At 49.0% G+C, this 23,350-nt stretch overlaps 2 protein-coding genes and 1 long non-coding RNA gene across 11 annotated transcripts; 2 read left to right on the top strand and 1 right to left on the bottom strand.

Moving 5' to 3' along the window:
* The first annotated feature begins 696 nt into the window (after window positions 1-696).
* Window positions 697-3,016, top strand: wdr89 (WD repeat domain 89). The gene is made up of 2 exons (XM_061300738.1): window positions 697-1,068; window positions 2,029-3,016. The coding sequence occupies exons 1-2, from the start codon at window positions 697-699 to the stop codon at window positions 2,737-2,739; spliced, it is 1,083 nt and encodes a 360-aa protein (XP_061156722.1). The 3' UTR covers window positions 2,740-3,016.
* Window positions 1,751-4,817, bottom strand: LOC133168974 (uncharacterized). Its single transcript, XR_009718340.1, has 2 exons — window positions 4,376-4,817; window positions 1,751-2,648 (listed from the first exon to the last, which is right to left on the bottom strand). It is a non-coding gene; the product is annotated as an uncharacterized LOC133168974 (long non-coding RNA).
* On the top strand, window positions 3,493-22,369 carry ppp2r5eb (protein phosphatase 2, regulatory subunit B', epsilon isoform b). 9 transcript variants are annotated; one of them, XM_061300729.1, is made up of 14 exons: window positions 3,494-3,917; window positions 4,066-4,223; window positions 9,490-9,653; window positions 13,178-13,374; window positions 13,445-13,546; window positions 13,690-13,782; window positions 13,958-14,088; window positions 14,210-14,269; window positions 20,516-20,624; window positions 20,719-20,772; window positions 20,847-20,897; window positions 20,965-21,275; window positions 21,599-21,700; window positions 21,969-22,369. In XM_061300729.1, the coding sequence occupies exons 2-14, from the start codon at window positions 4,195-4,197 to the stop codon at window positions 22,066-22,068; spliced, it is 1,503 nt and encodes a 500-aa protein (XP_061156713.1). In that variant the 5' UTR covers window positions 3,494-3,917; window positions 4,066-4,194; the 3' UTR covers window positions 22,069-22,369. The 9 variants fall into 9 exon arrangements, with proteins under 9 accessions (XP_061156717.1, XP_061156713.1, XP_061156714.1 ...); XM_061300735.1 differs by having other exon boundaries at window positions 3,502-4,223; window positions 20,965-21,084; window positions 21,148-21,275; XM_061300734.1 differs by lacking the exons at window positions 3,494-3,917; window positions 4,066-4,223 and adding an exon at window positions 8,188-8,342 and having other exon boundaries at window positions 20,965-21,084; window positions 21,148-21,275.
* The last annotated feature ends 981 nt before the right edge of the window (window positions 22,370-23,350 follow it).

Raw genomic sequence — 23,350 nt, forward strand, 5'->3', positions numbered from 1 at the left:
TCCCATATAGAGCCGCCTTTTTCACGTCCGCACGTTTTTTTTCACATGCCCGCACTGACCGCGGTGGTGCCTTTATGGGCAGTTGGAGAAATCAACGCCAACAAAATTTTTTTACATCGAGCCTAGTTAACACCATACCAAAGACTATAAAAATGGGACCCATTGCCTCCCTGCGTGTGTGACTTAAATTTTTTTAATTCATAACAATTGGGTGCGTATTATACATGGGTACAGGCTTTTTTCCAGCATCAACATGCCATTTTTAGGGTGCGTATTATACATGGGGGCGGATTATACACGGAAAAAAACGGTACTTAATAGTTAGGTACTGGTTCTGGTATTTACGGTGGTATTCAACGTCTCTATTTTTGTCAGATCTAAAAACTAAAGAATTTTGTGTTTTACTTGAAAGTTAACAAATTACAATTTATGTACAGACATAAAATGATGGATATGTATGTTTGTATGTATAAAAGTAAGTGTAGTTTTCATCCATTTTTTAAATAGATCCAAAATCTTTTGTCTTTTTTTGCATTATTTGTGTATCTTTTGTCGACTGTTTGTTTCAGGTTTTGGCCGTTATTCTCCCTTTGTGGGCCGTAATCTCTTTTGAATCCGGCAACTAGCAAGCTACCAGTTAGCTGTGTAGTGGGCCTACGCTTTGACAAGGTGCTTCTCCGGAGCCGCAAGGCGAGCATGGAGGCCTGGTGGCCAAAGAAGTTCGCGTGCGTTTCCGACGAACCCATCTACCTCCTGGACATGGCGCTGCACCCGGCCGGTGCCGCCTCGGCCGCATCGTGTTCTGACCTGGCGCTGCGGCTTTACGACCAGGCCACGCTGCAACTGGTGGGCGAGTGTCGCGGGCACATCAGCCGTGTGTGCGGGCTGACCTTTGCTCATGCGCGGCACGACCTCCTCTACTCGGCGTCCGAGGACGGGACGGTCCGGGCCTGGGACGTCCGCCGCCCCGGCGGTACCGCAGCCCAGGTGTTCCGTGGCGACCGGACCCACAGCTTCTGTAGCTTTGACCTGAGCTGTGGTGACGTGCTGCTCTGCGCCGGCACTTCGGTCAGTATACCCCGTCATCTTGGACCGGGCCGTCTCGTGGCGCGAGAGCACAAAGGAGACGACTCGTGGGGCATAGGTTCAGGGAAAAAAAGAAATAAGAACAAGAGGGACTGGTCACCGCGCACTCAACGTTAGGGATGGAATGGTCGTGAGTTCATGCCAGGGCACTTAGAGATGAAAGGTGGACTGGTCACCAGACCAAAGGTGGACAACCAGTTCAGATGACGCTGGGAAAGCAACCCAAAGAAAGTTTGCATTTGATTTATCATGAGTTGCCGCTCTGGGGCTGCCCCTCACACTTGTCCTTGTCAAACGACAAAAGAAAGCAAGACGCTTCACTGAAAAATGAACGGCCTCTGGGTTTTCATTTCTCGCTTTATTTTTGCCTAAGCACAAGCGAGTGATGCCAGAACCACAGGACCCACTTTGAGTTTGAGCTCCATTTGAGTTGGTCACCCCTGAATTTAAACTGGCTCGGAAGCGCTGCCTGTTGCCAAAAGCATTTTCGTTTTGGCGGTTTGAGTCTTGAGCAAGACCAGCAGGAAAACAACAAAGCCAAGCTCTCTGCTGTTTTTTTAACTCGTATGAACAAGGTAGCCACCAGACGGAAAGACGGGTCCATTGAGCTGCCGCGCCCTGCCAGAAACCACTTCCAAGGCATCAGTATTCATGGACTGTAATCTTTGCAAAGATTTTATTCTGACTTCAGACTTCTCATCACCTTGGTCCCCCAAAGCATGCAACCATAGTTACTGCGGCTGGTCTTCCTGACAGTGGCCATCAAATCAAACATTCCTCGTGCACTCCAATTATTCAAGGACTGGTCTCATCACATGAGTTTGTCTTGGGGCCATTCACCCCAAAAGGGGGAATGTGCAGAAGAAAGTTTTGGTTGGCAAAGCATGTCAGAGCTTTGTGTGTCTCCGGTTGATTTTTCTCCTTGTCTTTTGCATGGCTCAGCTGGTAGACGAAGACAGCCTGTTGATGTTCTGGGACAGCAGGAAGCCCAACACGGTCCCGCTGGGCGTGTACTCTGAGTCTCACAGCGACGACATCACGCAGGTGCGCTTCCATCCGCACGACAAGGACCGGCTGGCATCGGGCTCCTCCGATGGCCTGGTGAACGTGTTCGACCTGCGACGCGGCTCAGAGGAGGAAGCACTGCTCTGCACATGCAAGGACGACTCGGCGGCGGTGTCCGTGTGCTGGGCGGAGGCCGACGGCAGCCACCTGCTGTGCCTCAGCCCCGACGAGGGACTGCGCCTGTGGGACCTGCGCCAGCTGGACACTGACCGACCCCTCGCTGTCTTCAGCTGCCCGGACGTGCGCCACCTGGAACTGGTGCCGGGCGGGCGGCGCCTGGACTACCTGGTGGGCGGGGCTTGGCTGGAAGGAGCAGGCAAGTTGCTGGTGGTGGGCGGGGACAAGGGCGGCGACGTCTGCCTGATGGAGTGCGACGGCGACGGGCTGCATCTTCTTGCGAGCCTCCACGGAGGACACACCGCCACTGTCAGGTGCTTCGTGTGGGACGAGGTCAGGGGGATGCTGATCACCGGTGGGGAGGACGCCCGGCTGTTGCTCTGGAAACCGGGGGGAGGAGAGGACAATGAAAATTCTCCTGCCTTTAAACTCAAATGGCGTCCGCACGTAATAGTGCAAATCCAAAAATAGGCCACTGTAGTAACAAAATACATGTACTTGTATGTTTAAATTCTATTTTAACCTGGGATTACTTGCATCAAAATCCAAAAAACAACTTTTAACTCGGGAGAAAACGTTCTACAAGGTGACATATACCTGACGTGATTTAGCTACAAAGTGAGTATCGGGCTGTGGTGAACTCCTTATGCTACTTCCATTGCATCTGACTGACAATGTTTTTTCTCTTTGAAAACCGTTGACAAAGTGAACCAATAAGTTTCAACAAAAGAAAGTATTTGATCTTGAACTGCGTGTGGAATTTTTCAAATTCATTTACACTGAATTTCAAGATGTTTCAACACCCCTGGCTTTCAGCTCATCAGTACGGGACTTATGTAAGCGGGACATTGGCTGGCGACCGGTATGGGGTGTATCCCGGCTTTTGCCCTGTCAGGATTTACAGGGTCAAGACCCCAGTGTGAACGCCCACGACCGTGGCAAACCTGCAAAGTCAAGTCCACGTCCAGCGATAGTGACTGCCAAAGCATTTCAAAAGTTTCTCTTTTTTTTTTCAAATGTGGTGAGTGGCGTCACCGTGTTGCTAGCTTTAATCTGGTGGCAAATGCTCGTAGCGCTGAAGAATGAGAATTGCGGCAGCAGGGGCAGGGCCGCCTTGGACAGGTTTGTCCTCATTCCGAGTCAACTAACATCGAGCATAAAGCTCCTCTCCCAGCCTGCGTCAGAGTGCCTTTTCTTCTTTCCTTGTTAGCTGCGGGCTCCTCCTCTGCCGGACCCGCGACGTCACAACCTAGCCCCGCTCCGCCGTATGACTGACGCGTTCGTCTTCCAATCGCAATGGCGGTTGTCGCCCGGGGTGACCAATGGGCGCGACGGGAGATACTGAGCAAGTTCGTGTGCTTTGCGTAGAGTGTGCGGTGGTGTTGACAATAGGTGCCGAAAAGCAGCAACACGGATTCCGACTCGAGAGGAGAAGGACCCTCGCGAGCGACAGCATCATCATAATCAGCAGCAGGACGCAAAGCAGAAGGACGGGGAATGTAGAAGCCATCTTTGGGCTTTCTCCATGGCAGTTTGAGGGCTGTTCGCTCGGCAGGAGACCCGCCGCAGGCCGACAATCTGCCTCATTCCTCCTCCAACTCCTCCTCCTCCGCTGCCGCTTGGGAAAGGCTGACAGCACCGAGCTGGAGGTAGCCCCGTAATTTAGCCGCTCCCCCTCCCCCCAGCCCGCTAGATTCCCAAACATAGGATAAATCCTCGCCACCGTCTCCGTTGCGAAGCGCAGACGATCAAGGTAAAGTACTCCCCCACACCATCTCCTTCTCCTCCGCCCCCAAGTGGAGCTAACAGCGGCTTGTCGGGACTCGGGACGGCGCGTCCAGCCTGGGCTTCAGTGCCCCCCTCCCCTCCGTCAGTGTGTCAGCTATCGCTAGCAGCATTCGCTCCGCCTCGGTTTTTACGTCTGGGATGATGGGTGACCGTCCGAACCCGCCCAGGTAAAGTGTTTCGTCTCAGCAGAACCTCACTGTGACGTGATTTGCGTTTCATGTGTTCGTGTCCTGATTATGTTGTCTTATGCTTGGTCGGGAACGACGACGTGCTAGCGCGATAACAGCTAGCTAGCCAACTCGTTAGCCGCTCGGCTTACCTTATTTTAGCTTCGCCTAGCTGCAAGACAGCAGCAGGATTTCCATATTTGGGGTAACTCTTCGTAATCAAAGTTGCCTGACGCCCCGCAGATGTTTCTCGTGCGCGTGGAAATCGAGCGGCCGGCAAACTGCGGCTGACGGCAACCAGGTCAGTCAAGGGGCCAAACAGGAGGTTACCGTGTCAAGTGGCTAAGTGCTAGCTGTCAAGTTTGGAGGGCTGGAGCCCGGTAGGCCAGAAAGGAGCTGGAAAGAGAGCCTCAAACAGCCCGGCTGCAGTCAGTTTGCTTAACCTTGTGGAAAGCTCCACTACAACAATTCCCGATTTTGTCGCAAAAACGTGTACACGATCCGTCAACAGTTATCACGCTCAGGCGGGCCCTTGGTTTCGGTTGCGATGGGACGTCACTGACTCATGTTGTTCAAGACAAATGCACGCAAGTTTGCCACTTGGTCTGGAATGGAGCATGAGTCAGAAGAGTTAAAAGTCAACAGGGTGAAGATTGCTGGCAGGGGAAATTACCACTATATCTCCAGGCACGTAGGCCTGGTATACATGTAGAGATGATTCTGATATTGGAAGTAAATGATTTTTTTGTTTGGACACTTACAGAGTCCGACGGCAACGAATGTCAGGCATGCGTGCAACCCTTTTGTGTGCCAGCAATGTCTCCACAAACATTAAAATTATGTCCATCACCAGCCACCCCGAAGCACGTATTGGGAGGCACGAGTCTATCCGGTGTCATCTCGCCAAAGCCAAGAAGAACGCCTTGTCCCGGCCGTGCGCCTGCCAATGCTACCTGACGACTTTTTCAGAAAAAGCTCCGATTCTTGGCTTGATGCAAAGTCACTTGGTGTCAAGGTTTGGGGTGTGACTGTATTTTGCTTGAATCGGGCTTTCATGATAGGTGGCACATTCACCCCACAGTTAAGAAGGTGTGGGTTCGATTCCACCTCCGGCCCTCCCTGTGTCGAGTTTGCATGTTCTCCCCCTGCTCGCATGGGTTTTCTCCTCGCACATCCCAAAAACTGCTAGGTAGGCCGATTGAGCTCTCCAAATTGCCCCTAGGTGTGGGTCCGCGTGCGGATGGTTGATAGTCTCTGTGTGTGCCTGGCAACCAGTTCAGGGTGTACCCCGCCTACTGCCCGATGACTGCTGGGATAGCCCGCAACCCAATGGGGACAAGCGGTATAGAAGATGGATGGATGGATGGATGGATGGAATGGGCGGGCTTTCACAATCTCGAGGAACTCGTTTCACGTTTTGTTCTTGAGCGCAGACGGGAGCCGAGTAGCGGCTTGGAACGGTGAGCTCACCTCACTTAGTCCGAGCGAGATCCGGCCAGGTTCAAGTGATCCCAACGCTGACCTATTTGCAGGCGGCCATGACGATGTGTTGTGTCAGATGAATGACTGCGGTCGACTATATCGTCCAACAACCAATGGCGGCTCATTTTTAAGAAATACCTCCTTCCCTCTGCCGAAGCTCAAATTGTGGCAATGTTTGATTCTTCTGGACTTGACTCGACGCCTGTTTTCCATGCAAATGTTCAATCTGTTTGAGAATTGATAGCTAACTGCGCTGACAAAGGATGTCCTCGAGTGACTTTTGCTCAAAGATGGACCCTGATGCAACGACTCTGCTCTTTGTGGTGATTGTTTCGGGGGGGAGGGGGGCTATCGGCAGCAGACACAGTGGTGATGTGTGTCCCCCCCAGGCCGATGTTTGCTTGGCATGACGTTCCTCTTTGAGTAAACGGGCCTCTGTATGGCCAAAGCATAGTTGGATGCTTGCAAAAATAGCAGGCCCCACCCACTCGGCGCTCTGAACATGAAACCGTGACTGCATGTTGGAAAGCGCTCGCTCGCTGGCTGGACGGCTCCTAGTTTTCGTTGATGATGGTGTCTTAGCCTGCATCAACCTCCGCCTGTCTCGGGCCGCGGCTACGCCGCTCGCTTGGATGGCGAACACAATTGACCGGTCCGACTTGGACAAAAGCAAACGATTCCATAAGAAACCTTTGTCTTTGCAGTATGCGTATTGCATGGGCCAATAATCGCCGCAGCAATATTTTTTCAATGTAGTGCAGCCCTAACGTGGTCCTACGTGTCAGCTAACCCTAACCCTCTTCTACTAGGGGTGTAAATCGCGGGTTTCGTCACGATACGATATAATATCGATATAAAGAACTACGATACGATATTTGCCGATATCTTAAAGCCTGCTGCGATTCATTCACGATATATCGCGATATAGTGCTCTACGATCGATTTTAATAAAAAATATAGAACAATATCCTGATTTATAACAATTCATACGCAAAATCAACAAGGTACTGCAAACTCTTTATTTAGGAAATTACAAGAGTATTGTAGTATACAAATTGCTTACTTTAACACTGAACTTTGATGTCGTGTTTTTTCTTTAAATGTGCGGCGAGATTTGTGCTCCCTGAATATTTGATCACCGCGTGGCAGGATTTACAAACTGCACGTGTCTTGTCCGTTGAGCCATCTTTTCTTTGGAATCCATAGTGCTTCCAAACGAATGACTTGAAGCCTAAAGGGGAGCAAATTTCCTCGTCTCTTTGGACACTAGCCATAGCACCAGCCCAGGAGCCGCGTACTAGTTGTCGCCTCCCCCTTTCACGTGCGTGCTCTCCTCACAACACAACAACGCTGGGCGCACTGCTCACGGAGAGAGGAAGCAAGCAACAATGAACTGGATTTCAAAATAAAGTCGCGTCTAATGTCCGAGGTCAAACACGGCAATATAAATCGATGTTTACCTTTAGCATCGATGCCAATAAATCGTAGAGCATTATATCGATTAATCGATGTGTATCGATGTATCGTTACACCCCTATCTTCTACCACTGTTTCGCCCCCGAGAAAATAGGGCATCCGTTTGAATTGGTTCTCGGGCCAGGCCTGCCGTCACTGCAGTCACATGGCGTAGTGGCCCACCTCTGCTCATAGGAAGCATGTCCTGTGGGAAAACGTGTGTGTGTGCGTGTGTGCGTGCGCATGTGTGCGTGCGTGCGCATGTATGCGTGCGTGCGTATGTGTGCGCGCGTGCGCATGTATGTGTGTGTGCGCGCGCGCATGTGTGTGTGTGTGTGTCTGCATGCGTGCGCATGTTGACTTTTGTATGGTTGGCTGAGGAGCAGCCCCATGATAAGTTGAACATTGCAAGACTACTTGCCTTCTTGGCATTTTTAGGGCCCGGCATGGGAGAATAACAATCTGCTTGACACTCTGGGAAAACAAAGCAAAACAAAAGTGCTAATAATTGTCGGCCGAAGTAGGACATTTGCAAACGACACCTTTGGCTTGGAAAGCATAGACTGGAAAAAAATGCCATGTTGGTGCACTTTCTGCTCTCTCTGCTTAATGTTATTCCTCCATCAAGAGAAAGAAAGCACAAAATAAATGAAAAATAAAATTAAAGAAAGAATGGACACATTTCTGAAAAGGTAGTTGATTTTTTTTGTCCCATCCATCGACGATGAACACAATTGACGCAAGAATCTGTCATTCAAATAATTATGAGTTGCAGCTTTAATAAGGCTCGCGCGCGTCTGTGCGTGCGCGTGAGAGTGTGTGACTTCCTGCTGGAGCAGGCTTTCCGCTTCCTTCCTCTCCCTCGCTCTCTTTTCTGTCTGTCCTTCTCTCTCGCCCTCTTTTCCCTTCTTTGTGTCTCTCTGGTCTTTCTGTGTCCGGACCACTGCCCCCCCTTCTTTTCCTGCTGTAAGACCCCCCCCCCCCCCCCCAATCAGCCTACTTATGTAAGAGGCAGAGCCAAAGTCTCCCGCATCGTCCTGCGTTCTTCCCCTCCTCCTTCCTCTGCTTCTCCTTGATTTTGCCGTCGTGCGCTTCTCGCGGTGACCGTGGTTGTTTTTGTCAGGGAGACAGCGAGGGACGGATGGTAGTGCACGGGGAGGGCGCCGCCCCTCCGCCGCACAGGTGAGGCCACGAAGGGCGTTTGTTTGATCGGGATGATGAGTTTGCGTGCACGAGTTTATTGGATTGGCTTCCGGTGTTTTCCTATGGGCGACAAATGTCATCAAAATGGCTGCCGCCACACAGCATTGATGTTCGTTGGTACATGTCTCATTTACCACACGGTCAAGGCGTGATGAGTCAGCATCTTTTTAGGATTGATATTGGTGTTGTCTTTTTTCCAAGCGGCAGTTCTGGTAGGAAAGGTCTGTTGTTGCCGCGGCGACGCACAACGTGTGCCGATTAGCGGGGCATCAGACGGCCGCTATGTTTGGCTCTTTGATTGGGAAGACGTCAGCGAGGTGCCCTTCTTAGCCTTGTGAGCTAATCCCAGATTGTTTGTGACGTCACACACTCGGGCGCCGTCCTCCTGGGCTCCACGGCGCCGCCTGGTTTCAATTCAACACGTGTATGCAGCGATTGACCCGTTGCTAAATGTGAAGTGCTTTGATATAGCTGCGGCGTTTGTAAGATACGTGATAGAAATTCAGTTGGATTGGATCCCAACACTTTTTCCTTGCCTGATTTGTATGAACAATTTCAAAGGATCAAATTGGGTATCGGCACAGATGCCAGCTTTATTCCGAATTCTGAGCTCATGTGGTCATTTACAATCAGGAACTATAAATTTAAATTTGAAGGAAAATTGCTGCAGCGGGGGTTCAAAACACTCATGGTATGGGCACTTGTTATTGGTGATTACTAAAGGTTCAAGTCCTCGTTCTATCGGTCTGGGTAAAAAGTGTTATCTCACACTCCCTAAAATGGATTGAAGGGGGGTCCTTCAAGATTAAGCAGCAGCTGTTTTTTTGGCAGTGCGTGTTACGTGGCGTTGTAATATCATAAGAGACCAGGCCTTGTTGCGTTGCCGTCTGGGGCTTTAATGCAAACAAGGGGAAGTCACGGCTCGGCGGCTGTGGCAAGTCGGGGCACCTTGCCGCACTTTGCTGAGGTCCCGTCTGAAGCTCCTTGCGAGCCAATGTCGGCATTGCCTCTGCGCTCGCGAGCTGTCGGCCGACTTTGAGGTCGAAGCGCGCCACACCTCAACGTAGCGCAGCTTGTCCTTTTTGTGCGCTTTCAATGGTAACATGTGGCGGCGCTTGTTCCCTAGCAGGGCGATGTCCTCGGCAGCCACCACGCCTCCATCGGTGGACAAAGTGGATGGCTTTTCCCGCAAGTCTGTCAGGAAGGCCAAGCAGAAGCGCTCGCAGAGCTCGTCCCAGTTTCGCTCCCAGGGCAAACCCATTGAGCTCACGCCGTTGCCGCTGCTCAAGGGTAAGTTTCCGCTGCTGCCGCCGCCGCGTGTGCCTACGTGCGTGCGTACCAAGTCTTGCTGCTTGGGCCTTCTGAATCTCAAACTCTGGATTGTTCTGCTCATCGATTCGCCTAAAGCTTTTCCCCACGAACAGAGTTGTGGCCGCCCCCAGCTCGCAACGACATGACATTTGCTAGGGCCCCATCTTGCTACATCGTAGCACCCAAAAAGGTGGGCACCCATCTATCTGTTCATGTAAAGCAAAGCCGCAACGGTCGCAGAAATAACAGGCATTAAACAGGCATTAAACTGACTCAAAGGGCCGCCAAAACATAATCTCGCGAGAGGCATCCCACAAAGACGTGCCCTGGGCTGCTTACTTTTAACTGAATCGGCGCAGTCCAACGCAAATAGTGAAACAGCGTCTCTGGCCGAGAATACGTTGCGCTTGCTTATTTTGCCGTGGAAATTGCAATTGTTGCAGTAGAGCACAGGTGTCAAACTCAAGGGCCGGGGGGCAGATACGGCCTGCCACATCATTTTATGTGCCCCGCGAAGACAAATTGTGCATGAAATTCGTGTGTCATTACTAGAATTGCAAATTGTCTTCACTTTTAATAGTCTTCTTTTTTTTAAATACTTGACCAGTTTTTACTCGTCTGATTTGAAAACGAGTTACCGTTTTTTTCCATGTATAATGCGCAAAATTTAACTAATTTATTGTCCTAAAACCTGGGGTGCGCATTATACATGGGTACAAAAAAAGAATATATATATATATATATATATATATGATACGGAGGCCGCCATTACAGATGCGCTTTCTTCTCTGCTGTTCGCTTCAAACACGCTCCATACGAACACAATGCTCTCGTATCAGACGTTTGCTCGATCACCTGCTCGTTTGCTGTCACAATGTACCCTACACAAATCCGAAACATTTCTTCGCTATCGAGTTTGCTAGCGCATGCGCAGTGATACTGACCGGCAGAATAACATCCGGTTGTTCCCAAAGATGATCTTTTTTCTGAAATAATTTTACGTTTACGGACTTAAGTAGGAGTCAAAATTTGGGTGCGTATTATACATGAGTACAGGCTTTTTTCCAGCATCAACAGGCCATTTTTAGGGTGCTTATTATACATGGGGGCGCATTATACATGGAAAAAAACGGTATTTGTCAGTTTGTTTTGTAGCTTTTACTGTATATAATATTAGGTGCTCATACATTTATTTGGGTTGACAGTCCTAATGGCCCTCCGAAAGAAGCTATGACTACAATGTGGCCTGCAAAAAAAATGAGTTTGACACCCCTGCAGTAGAGCATGAAAATGTCATTTTTTAAAACATCGCGATTGTATTGATAGCGGAAGGGAGGGGCACAATGAAGCCGGATTCGGTGCCTTATGTGGCCGCTGGCCTGTTCTCGAGGAGGAAGACGGCCGAGGGTGCAGTTTCCTGGAGGGGCCAGCGAGGCGTGATGACTCTGAAGCTCTCGTCCCCTGGCGATTGCAAAGAGATTGTCCGTACGGCAGCGGGATTGCTCCTGAAGAGGTTTTAAATTTTTGTGCCGCAGTTGAAGACGTTTGCGGCGAGGGCGCTCGTTGCTCGGTGGTCATGGCAACAGAGCCTGAAAGACGCGTCATCACCTTGACATTGCCGCTGCGCATGGCTGGCTTGATATGAAACATTCTCCTTTTTCATGCTGATGATTCAAGATTTACTTTGATTTTGCTCCAAAGACAATCTGGATGAAGACGACTGCGTGTTGCGTTCATTGACTCTGATGTCTTCTTGGGACAGCAAAGTGGTTTTACGAGAGCACTCAAAGTTGCCCCGGATGGCCCCATCCATTCATCCATACTCCCATGATGAACATTTTTTCTATATGTTCTTTGCAAATGCTTTTTATCAGCACGAAAGCTTGATGGCCAGCTGGGCAGCCAGGAGAGGCAAAGTGCCGCATAAATGCACACTCAAATCTTGTCCGCTGTTCCTTTTGTCATAGTGGACTAATGTCGGTAACCCTTGTTGCCTGTATTGAAAACATTTGTCATCTCTGCAAATGGCTTTGACACGTTTCCTTCTCCTATAAAAAACTGTTTGCGAGCGCTCCGTCCAAACATCACTGACTTTGGCACACAATGGTCCGGAATAGATCCTCGCCACCCAGAAACCTTTGAACCTTTGATCTTAGACTGAGGCTGTCAGTCTATTGTCAACTTAACAGGGAATCTTCCTTTTCCTTTTTCCCACCGGCTACATTTTGGCACGACGTGTCCATGCCTGTCCATGTCCGTCTGAGCTTCTTGGTCATCAGGTTCAAGAAGAGGGCCTCAAAATAGCCGCATTGAGACGTACGCGCGAGGCCGCCTGCCCCATTTGACAGCCCGAGACCGCCAACCATCATAACCCCCCACCCCCCTGAGAGAAACCCGAGGCACGGGGTGTCCCTTTACATTTCCCCGGTGCCAACACTTGCTCCAAGCAAACCACAAGAGGCGCGCCGGCAAACTTGTCGTCCACATGTTGGCGGCCAAGCCACGTTCACCGCCGCATTTTGCCGCCGCCGAGGGAGCGACGGCGTCGGGGCTCCAGGTGGGTGTCCCTGGTGTTAAAGTTAGCCCGGCCTGCCAGGCCCGCCCGTCACTCCGAACCTTGAAATGGCCCCGGCTGCCGTCTCAATGGAAAGGAGAACTTCTGACGCAGTCAGTGGGATGTTCATTCCGTGAGTGAGGCGAAAGCGCACCTCGGCTAGCACTCATTGTGGAAGGGACATTTTTTGGGGCTGCCTTGATGTCTTTGCGAACGGTCCGCCTGCGAGTCAAGCGTGTGGACTTGTGTGGTTTACCATCCTCTCAGCGCCGTACGCGGCAACGCCACACCAAAGTTATGCCACTCTGCGCTTGCCAACCGGGAAAGGCCACTGCTGCCAGAAGGGGCGTGACCCCCTATTTTAAAACACCTGTTGGCGACATCCAGCATGAAGGCCTCCCTGTGGCTCCAAACCCGCATGGGAAGAGCATCCCCGATAAAGAATGCCATTGCTCAATTGCCGGTTGTCGGGAAGCGACGTGACCGCATGGGAAGAGCATAGCCCTTGATTAATTGACATTGAAATAGCCGACTGGTCAGTGACAAGGGCTCTTGCTCGGTAGGTACCTGGTTCAATCCCAGGTGTGAGCATAAACCTAAATGTGCTTTTAGCTCAGTGGATCTAGTGGTAGAGTGTCCGCCCTGAGACTGGAAGGTTGTGGGTTCAAACCCCGGCCGGGTCATACCAAAGACTATAAAAATGGGACCCATTGCCTCCCTGCTTGGCACTCAGCATTAAGGGTTGGAATTGGGGGGTTAGATCACCAAATGATTCCCGAGCGCGGCACCGCTGCTGCTAACTCCTCCCCTCTCCCCCATGGGATGGATGAAAATCACACGGGGATGGGTTAAATGCAGAGGACAAATTTCACCACACCCAGATGTGTGTGTGTGTGACAATCATTGGGACTTTAATCTTTAATTTGTCTGTGTGTCTGGCCGTCCGCAGACGTGCCGGCGCCGGAGCAGCCAGAGCTGTTCTTGAAGAAGCTGCAGCAGTGCTGTACCGTCTTTGACTTCATGGACACGCTGTCGGACCTGAAGATGAAGGAGTACAAGCGTTCCACGCTCAACGAGCTGGTGGACTATGTCACCGTCAGCCGCGGCTACCTGACCGAGCAGGCCTACCCCGAAGTGGTGAAAATGGTGAGCCAGCACCGTCAGTGCCGGCGCCAGCGCCATCCCCCGTCCTCACCTGGGCCCCTTTTGCTTCCAGGTGTCTAACAATATATTCCGGACCCTCCCGCCCAGCGACAGTAACGAGTTTGACCCCGAAGAGGACGAGCCCACGCTGGAGGCGTCCTGGCCTCACTTACAGGTGAGCGAGCGAGTGCCTGTCCGCCCACTGCGCCTCTTGGCTTTTGGCCTCGATCCGCCCGCTGCGCCTCTCGGCTTTTGGTCTGCCTGCTCTGTTCCATCAAGGTCTGTGCCACCGACGGCCCTTGTCTTCCTTGTCCTCAGCTGGTCTACGAATTCTTCATCCGCTTCTTGGAGAGCCAGGAGTTCCAGCCCAGCATTGCCAAAAAGTATATAGACCAGAAGTTTGTCCTGCAGGTGCGCCCAGCCACATCCACACTGCCACGCGTTGACATCCACACAATCCAAAAAACAAAAGCTTCACATTTGTGTGACCCGATGGGGAGCCGGGGTTGCCAAAATGTCACTCACACAAGTGGCGGACTACTTGCCAGGTGGCGGCCTAATGTTTGCCTCTGCCGTGTCCCGCCAGCTCCTGGAGCTGTTTGACAGTGAGGACCCTCGGGAGCGAGACTACCTGAAGACGGTTCTGCATAGAATCTACGGCAAATTCCTGGGACTGAGGGCTTTTATACGAAAACAGATCAATAATATTTTTCTACGGTCAGCGCACACTTTTGTCTTGTTGTTTGGCTGTTTGCATGCTCCCGATTTTGTGTTTGATCAATTTGCAAAGGTTTTGCCTTGTTTCTCATTGTTTGTCTTCTCATGCCAACGCCTGCAGTTTTGTTTATGAGACGGAGCATTTCAACGGGGTGGCAGAGTTGCTGGAGATCCTGGGCAGGTATGTGGACCCCCACTAGTCCTGCTTGTGCAGCATTAGCTTGGAGAAAACAAAAGCTAAGGTAGAAGTTGAGCGCTTGTATAAATGCGGCGCGCCGGCCCCCTCTAGTGCCACGGGAAGAAATAGCAGGCCGACAGTCCCGTTGCCGTTCCATTTCAGCCCTGAAGCACTTTGACCTTATTCCCAGAGCCGGTTCAGACCTCCATTTGCCCTAGGCAAAAATATGTCAAGGGGCCCCCCTAACTAAAGTCGTCCAGGCCCAAGAAGACTAGAGAGACAAAATTTGACTGACTCAAATTAAGTTTAATGTGAAAAAATTACATAAATTACTTAAAAATTACTTAATTCTAAATAATCCATTGCTCCACCTCTTACTCAGTAACAACATTTACACAATTGTACAAATACAGCAGTTTAGTAGATGGGTAAATAGGTTATTTGCAAATGTGTTTACTACGTATTGTTATTCACCTTCGTCATGGCACAAGTTTCATTCATTCACCAAGAGGTCGGCATTTATTAGTCTATGGCAGGGGTCCCCAAACTTTTTCCTGTGAGGGCCACATAACTTTTCCCTTCTCTGATGGGGTGCCGGTGTCAGTTTGTAACAGAAAAAGTGTGACGATCGTAGGGGAGCTTAAAAAATGTATTGTTTTCCAGAAAGCCACACATAACCAAATAACGGCTATTTAATAACCCTTTCCAGGTTCTTTACAGAAGAAAAGCCAGGAAACAATACTATTAATGAAATAAATAATAACTAAATAACCCTCTCTGAGTTCTTCACAGAAAAAACAGGAAATAACTAAATAACTCTCTCTGGGTTCGTCATAGAAAAAAAGCCATGGAACATTAAATTTCTGTTGTGCCGTGCACAATCTTAACAGAAAAAGTTCAGCTCAGTTGTCAGAGCAGAATCTCTCTGACACATATGAGCAGTCTCTTAAAGTTCTTGTGTTCCTTCCTTATAATCCTTTTGTAAGTTCCAGTAGGCTTGTAGACACCGCTGTCTTTTTTGTTAAAGTTTGCTAGTGCGTCATAGTCTGGAGTAACATTTGTTGTGGCAATTCTTAGGCGAGATCCGCGGTGTTGGTCCGTTTACCTCAATCTGTGACGGGTTGATGTTGACGTTCATGTGGCTGAATGTCACGTCGCATACGTCGAGCCAAATTGGCCACTCTCTTTTAAACGCTCGGCACTGTGTCCACCTTGCTTTTCCCTGGGCGACTCATTTTAATGGAAGGTTTCCAGGGGAAGGTTTGTGGGTGGCTTTAGCGCAAGACTGCATCTGAAAGCTCAGCGCGCGAATTACAAGAATGCTGTCGTCACTGCCCACGCTCTAAATTCGGGACTGATACAAATAGAGCGCGAGTGCGCCATGTACGTACACGCACGTATCCGGCCCGCGGGCCGTAGTTTGGTGACCCCTGGTCTATGGGCTATCCAAGCAAAAGCCATGCCCCCTTGTTATTGTTAACGTGTCAAATATTGATATATGGCTGGGTTGAGCTCCATATTGCTGTAGTAAGTGATTGATCTAGATCTACTACAGTGGGGAGAACAAGTATTTGATTTTTCAGGTTTTGCAACTTGCAAAGCATGTAGAAGTCTGTAATTTCTGTCATAGGTACTCTTCAACTGTGAGTGATGGAATCTAAAACAAAAATCCAGAAAATCACAGTAGATGATCTTCAAATAATTAATTTGCATTTTATTGCATGACATAAGTATTTGATCATCTATCAACCAGTAAGAATTTTGGCCCTCACATACCTGTCAGTTCTCCTTTAAGAAGTCTGCCTCTTCTCCACCTGTATTAGCTGTTTGAACTCGTCACCTGTATAAAAGACACCTGTCCACACACACAATCAATCAGACTCCAGCCTCTCCACGATGCCCAAGTCCAGAGAGCTGTGTAAAGAGATCAGGGATAAAATTGTAGACCTGCGCAAGGCTGGGATGGGCTGCAGGACAATAGGCAAGCAGCTTGGTGAGAAGGCAACAACTGTTGGTGCAATTATTAGAAAAAGGGAGACAACGGTCAATCTCTCTCGGCCTCGGGCACCATGCAAGATCTCCCCTCATGGGGCATCAGTGATCATGAGGAAGGTGAGGAATGAGCCCAGAACTACAAGGCAGGACCTGGACAATGACCTGAATAGAGCTGGGACCACAGTCTCAAATAAAACCATCAGTAACACACTACGCCGTCCAGGATTAAAATCCTGCAGTGCACGCAAGGTGCCCTTGCTCAAGCCAAGGCCCGTCTGAAGTTTGCAAATGACCATCTGGATGATCCAGAGGAGGAATGGGAGAAGGTCATGTGGTCTGATGAGACAAAAATATAACTTTTTGGTTTAAACTCCACTCGTGTTTGGAGGAAGAAGAATGATGATGAGTAGGGGTATGATTAATCGATATAATGCTCTACGATTTATTGGCATCGATGCTAAACGTAAACATCGATTTATATCGCCGTGTTTGACCTCGGACATTAGACGCGACGTTATTTTGAAATCCAGTTCATTGTTGCTTGCGTCCTCTTTCCGGGAGCAGTGCGCGCGGCGTTGTTGTGTTGGGAGCAGAGCAGGCACGTGAAAGGGGAGTCGACAACTAGTACGCGGCTCCTGGGCTGGTGCTATGGCTAGTGTCCAAAAAGCCGAGGAAATTTGCTCCCCTTTAGGCTTCAAGTCATTCGTTTGGAAGCACTTTGGATTCCAAAGAAAAGATGGCTCAACGGACAAGACACGAGCAGTTTGTAAATCCTGCCATGCGGTGATCAAATATTCAGGGAGCACAAATCTCGCCGCACATTTAAAGAAAAAACACGACATCAAAGTTCAGTGTTAAAATGAGCACTTTGTATACTACAATACTCTTGTAATTTCCTAAATAAAGAGTTTGCAGTACCTTGTTGATTTTGCGCATGAATTGTTATAAATCAGGATATTGTTTTATATTTTTTATTAAAAAAAAAATAATCGATCGTAGAGCATTGTATCGTGAATGGCTTTAAGATATCGGCAAATATCGTATCGTAGTTCTTTGTATCGATATGATATCGCATCGTGACAAAACCCGCGATTTACACCCCTAATGAGTACAACCCCAAGAACACCATCCCAACTGTGAAGCTTGGCGGTGGAAACATCCTTTTTTGGGGATTGTTTTCTGCAAAGGGAACAGGACGACTGCACCGTCGGATGCAGGGACGGATGGATGGGGCCATGTATTGTGAGATCTTGGCCAACAACCTCCTTCCCTCAGTAAGAGCATTGAGGATGGGTCGCGGCTGGGTCTTCCAGCATGACAACGACCCAAAACACACAGCCAGGGCCACTAAGGAGTGGCTCCGTAGGAAACATCTCAAGGTCCTGGAGTGGCCTAGCCAGTCTCCAGACCTGAATCCAGTAGAGAATCTTTGGAGGGAGGATAAAGTCCGTGTGGCCCAGCGACAGCCCCAAAACCTGAAGGCTCTGGGAGAGATCTGTATGGAGGAGTGGGCCAAAATTCCTGCTGCATGCGTGCAAACCTGGTCAAGAACTGCAGGAAACATCTGATCTCTGTAATTGCAAACAAAGGTTTCTGCACCAAATATTAAGGGCTGTTTTTCTGATGGATTTTTGTTTTAGATTACACCACTCACAGTTGAAGAGTACCTAATTACAGACTTCTACATGCTTTGCAAGTGGGAAAACCCGAAAAATCAGCAGTGTAACAAATACTTGTTCTCCCCACTGTACATGCATTCAGTACTTTATTCAACAAAACATCGGGAGAGAAGACAGATTACTCCTCATTGCAGCGTCCAATCACGCAGTCTGTCACGCGCACACGCACATACACAGACACACACACACACACACACACGCACACACACACACACGGCACCCTTTCCTTTCTCACACTCCCTCCTCCGTTGTTTCGTTTGCACTGACGTTTCATTGGCTAAACAAATAGCTAGTCAGCTGATGGTTCTTAACTACTCCAACTTTTGAAACAACAGCAAAACGTTAACAAAACACCCTTTCCTCTCTCAGGATAGGCTAAATGAAACGCTAGTTAGCTGGTGGTTTTCAACGATCACCATTCAAAACAACAGTAAAATGTTAATAAACCCTAGTTTTCAACGTATTTCCGCACTGACTGTATCAAAGACCTGGACATGTTTCAACTCGGCATTGTTGTGCAAGATTTTCACTCATGTTCCATACGAAATTAACCACAGAAGGGCCTAACCATAAAAAGAGAGGGGTTACGTTGCCTTTCTTACCTGACTTCTGTTGTCTTTGCTCATTGTCATAAAGACACCTCTCTTTTTTCATTCCTTGATTTAAAATGCCGCAACATCTTTGCGGCTACGAGTCTACGACACGATGCTGCAAGCCATACAAGCACTTCTAGTCTAGACAACACACGAGACAAAATCAATATAATGACATCACGCGAGGCCTAATGCTTAGAGCGTATTCAGCGCGCCGCCACTGCTTATTCCCGTCAATTTTTTCTTGAGAATTGACTTTATCCTCCCGAATTCCAAACTTTTTCGCTTTGGTTGTGTATAGGGGTGTAAATCGCGGGTTTTGTCACGATACGATATCATATCGATATAAAGAACTACGATACGATATTTGCCGATATCTTAAAGCCTGCTGCGATTCATTCACGATAAATCGCGGGTTTTGTCACGATGCGATATAATATCGATATAAAGAACTACGATACGATATTTGCCGATATCTTAAAGCCTGCTGCGATTCATTCACGATATATCGCGATATAGTGCTCTACGATCGATATATATATATTTTTAATAAAAAATATAGAACAATATCCTGATTTCTAACAATTCATACGCAAAATCAACAAGGTACTGCAAACTCTTTATTTAGGAAATTACAAGAGTATTGTAGTATACAAATTGCTTACTTTAACACTGAACTTTGATGTCGTGTTTTTTCTTTAAATGTGCGGCGAGATTTGTGCTCCCTGAATATTTCATCACCGCATGGCAGGATTTACAAACTGCACGTGTCTTGTCGGTTGAGCCATCTTTTCTTTGGAATCCAAAGTGCTTCCAAACGAATGACTTGAAGCCTAAAGGGGAGCAAATTTCCTCGCCTTTTTGGACACTAGCCATAGCACCAGCCCAGGAGCCGCGTACTAGTTGTCGCCTCCCCTTTCACGTGCGTGCTCTGCTCACAACACAACAACGCCGGGCGCACTGCTCCCGGAAAGAGGAAGCAAGCAACAATGAACTGGATTTCAAAATAAAGTCGCGTCTAATGTCCGAGGTCAAACACGGCGATATAAATCGATGTTTAACTTTAGCATCGATGCCAATAAATCGTAGAGCATTATATCGATGTATCGATGTATCGTTACACCCCTAATCGCGATATAGTGCTCTACGATCGATATATATATTTTTTTAAATAAAAAATATAGAACAATATCCTGATTTATAACTATTCATACGCAAAATCAACAAGGTACTGCAAACTCTTTATTTAGGAAATTACAAGAGTATTGTAGTATACAAAGTGCTTATTTTAACACTGAACTTTGATGTTGTGTTTTTTCTTTAAATGTGCATCGAGATTTGTGGTCCCTGAATATTTGATCACCGCATGGCAGGATTTACAAACTGCGCGTGTCTTGTCCGTTGAGCCATCTTTTCTTTGGAATCCAAAGTGCTTCCAAACGAATGACTTGAAGCCTAAAGGGGAGCAAATTTCCTCGTCTTTTTGGACACTAGCCATAGCACCAGCCCAGGAGCCGTGTACTAGTTGTCGACTCCCCTTTCACGTGCCCGCTCTGCTCACAACACAACGCCGGGCGCACTGCTCCCGGAAAGAGGAAGCAAGCAACAATGAACTGGATTTCAAAATAAAGTTGCGTCTAATGTCCGAGGTCAAACACGGCGATGTAAATCGATGTTTACGTTTAGCATCGATGCCAATAAATCGTAGAGCATTATATCGATGTGTATCGATGAATCGTTACACCCCTAGTTGTGTAGCATTGCGTCTTTAGTTTGATACGCCTATGTCGTGAATAAAACCGTACAAGAAGCACCTGAGAAACGGGAGCAGGTTGTCACAAAGTCAAAAAATATGCTTCCGCTTTCTTCTCAATATTGCAGTTGAGCAGTTCTTCAGTCAGCTTTCGGAACCAGCCATAAAATCACCAACTCCAAGTCACACTTTGTCAAGAGTAGTGATGAGCGCTTGTTTTTGTGTGCAGTATAATCAATGGCTTTGCTCTGCCGCTGAAGGCGGAGCATAAACAGTTCCTGGTCAAAGTGTTGATCCCGCTCCACACGGTCCGCAGTCTGTCGCTCTTCCACGCGCAGGTACGCACGCGCCTTCAATGAGACGAGATGGCATGTCGGGTGCCCCGCACGTGGTGTCCCGACTGACGCTGCCCGTCTCCTCTCTTGTCTACAGTTGGCGTATTGCATTGTACAGTTCCTAGAGAAAGACCCCACATTAACAGAACCTGTGAGTATGCGTCGCCACCCTGGGATCAAATTTGAAAAGCATTGGTAGACATTCACTCTGACTAAATTGTTCAGGTCATCCGAGGATTGCTCAAGTTCTGGCCCAAGACTTGCAGTCAAAAAGAGGTGAGCCACCGCGTCCCTTCTCATTTCTTGTCTCCGCCGCTTGAAAGCCTTTGCGTGGCCGCCTCAGGTGATGTTTCTGGGCGAGCTGGAGGAGATCCTGGATGTGATTGAGCCCACCCAGTTTGTCAAGATCCAGGAGCCGCTCTTCAAACAGATTTCCAGATGCGTGTCCAGCCCGCACTTCCAGGTCTGCCTTGCCCCGTGCGCCACCTTTGCGCTCGAGCTGACTGAGGTGCCGGTTTGTGCGCAGGTGGCGGAGCGAGCGCTCTACTACTGGAACAACGAGTACATCATGAGCCTGATTGAAGAGAACTCCAACGTCATTCTGCCCATCATGTTTGCCAGCCTCTACCGCATCTCCAAAGAACACTGGAACCCGTAAGCAAAGCGCGCCTCGCTTTCTCGAGCAAGAAAAACTGGCTTCTTCCTTCCTCTTGAATGTCGCTAATGCCAACTGCCGCACAAGAAGAATCACTCTCCGAGCCGGCCGGCCCCGCCCGCACGCTGTCCACGTTTCGCTCGTCCGCTGCAACTACGGGCTCATCCGATGACCATCCAAATCCTAGGGATCGGCCGCCTCGGAGGGGGGAAAGGGGCCCATTGACAGCCCAACTCAGGGCGAGGCAATTTGGTTCGGGCAGGGCGGCTTTTGTTGTTGCCGTGGGAATCCTGATGTGACCGTCCCCTGTGGTGTTCCTCAGGGCTATCGTGGCACTGGTGTACAACGTACTGAAGGCCTTCATGGAGATGAACAGTACTTTATTCGACGAACTCACCGCCACCTACAAGTCAGACCGCCAGCGGTAAGAAACACGTCAGCCTGAGTGTTGTGGCGACCGCGTGTGCCAATCCATATCATCCTCTAAAGAGAACGCCCGCAATTCGGGTCGATTGAGTCGATTTTACTTTAATGTTGCGGCATATGCAAGTGCCTGGTCCCGGTCCTCTCCTCTGTGGCACTGAGGACAACTTGCCAGTAGCCACTTGAGGGCCACCCGTTATAAATGACTGCCCCCTTTCCAGCAAGTGCGCTGGATGAAATTGCGATTTGTTGTGGACTGTTGGCTCCAGGGAGAAGAAAAAGGAGAAGGAGCGCGAGGAGCTTTGGAAGAAGTTGGAGGACTTGGAGCTCAAGCGAGGCCTACGGAGCGATGGCATCATCCCCACTTAACGCTCAACCCCCCCATCCCCATCAGCCACGTCCCGCAGAACCCACCCCTCCCCAGAAACGTCTGGCCGGCGGTGTTTGCAGTTTGGATCGGGAGCTCCGCTTGGTCTCTTAATTGATACTTTTTCTTTTCTTATGTTTTTTTTCTTGTGTTTGTGCGATTACTTTACAATAGATTCATCTTCACGTCTGTTTTCATGCTTTCAACACTGTAAATATTTTTTTTCTTTTTCCCTTCAACTGATATTATTGCAAACGGACGGAAAAAAACTAAACATAATAAAAAACAAGAAAAAATAGAAAACGTTATGTGCTTCAAACAAACAAAAGCTTTCTTCTGTTTCACACACTTTGTGCCATTTAACCAAATATTGGATTTTCTCCCAAATGGCGTGGCGTCCCCGTTTCTGCTTCCACGTCTTCCTCGCAAGCACTTGTAACCAGGAAATTCTCTTTAGGCCTATCCTTTCTTTCTGGTCTCCTTCTCTGCATGCGTGTGGTAAGTTGAGCGAGGGCAAAAGTCCCAGGTGGCACAGTGGTGAGAACGACCGGGACGCCGGACGAGCGGCAAGCAAGGCCTGGTCCATGGCACCCCGGAACACTTCTGGAGAATACCGTGAGGAAGTCCACAGGTGACTGATGTCACGGTGTTGAGTTTTGCAGCCCTCTCCTAGAAACACTTTTCATAAACTGACGGCTCCTCGATCGTAATGGCGGCTGTTTACATTCCACCACACGCATGTGTGATCGAAGCCACACAGCGGCTGGCTGAACAGGTAACAGACATGGAGAAAATACTACCAAACTCACTAATTGTTTTGGGTGATTTTAACAGGGCGAACCTCACGCACGAACTCCGCAAATACAGACAGCACATAACGTGTCCCGGGACACAGACACTGGACCACTGCTACTCCGTAATAAAGGACGCATACCGCTCTGTGCCCCGTGCAGCTTTAGGACTCTCGGACCACTGTCAAGTTCATCTGATCCCAACCTGTAGTCAGAAATTAAAAACTTCTAAGCCTGTGGTGAGGACTGTGAGGAAGTGGACAGTGGAGTCAAAGCAGGACCTCCAAGCCCGCTTTGACTGCACCGATTGTTTTTTTTTTGAAGCTGCAACTTCAGACCTGCATGAACTCACTGATACTGTGACACCATACATCAGCTTTTGTGAGGACTTGTGTGTGCAGACTAAAACCTTCTGCACGTACAACAACGACAAACCTTGGTTTATACCAAACCCCAGGATGCTGCGCAAAGCCAAGGAGGACTACAGGAGTGG

Source organism: Syngnathus typhle, linkage group LG16, assembly GCF_033458585.1.
Source record: "Syngnathus typhle isolate RoL2023-S1 ecotype Sweden linkage group LG16, RoL_Styp_1.0, whole genome shotgun sequence".
NCBI classification, from domain to species: Eukaryota; Metazoa; Chordata; class Actinopteri; order Syngnathiformes; family Syngnathidae; genus Syngnathus; species Syngnathus typhle.

Coding starts and splice junctions, on each gene's coding strand:
- wdr89 (XM_061300738.1), top strand. CDS start 697: ATGGAGGCCTGGTGGCCAAAGAAGTTCGCGTGCGTTTCCGACGAACCC. Junction 1,069..2,028: donor TGCTCTGCGCCGGCACTTCG/GTCAGTATACCC, acceptor TGCATGGCTCAG/CTGGTAGACGAAGACAGCCT.
- ppp2r5eb (XM_061300728.1), top strand. CDS start 8,302: ATGGTAGTGCACGGGGAGGGCGCCGCCCCTCCGCCGCACAG. Junction 14,089..14,209: donor ATCAATAATATTTTTCTACG/GTCAGCGCACAC, acceptor CAACGCCTGCAG/TTTTGTTTATGAGACGGAGC. Junction 20,898..20,964: donor AGACTTGCAGTCAAAAAGAG/GTGAGCCACCGC, acceptor TGGCCGCCTCAG/GTGATGTTTCTGGGCGAGCT.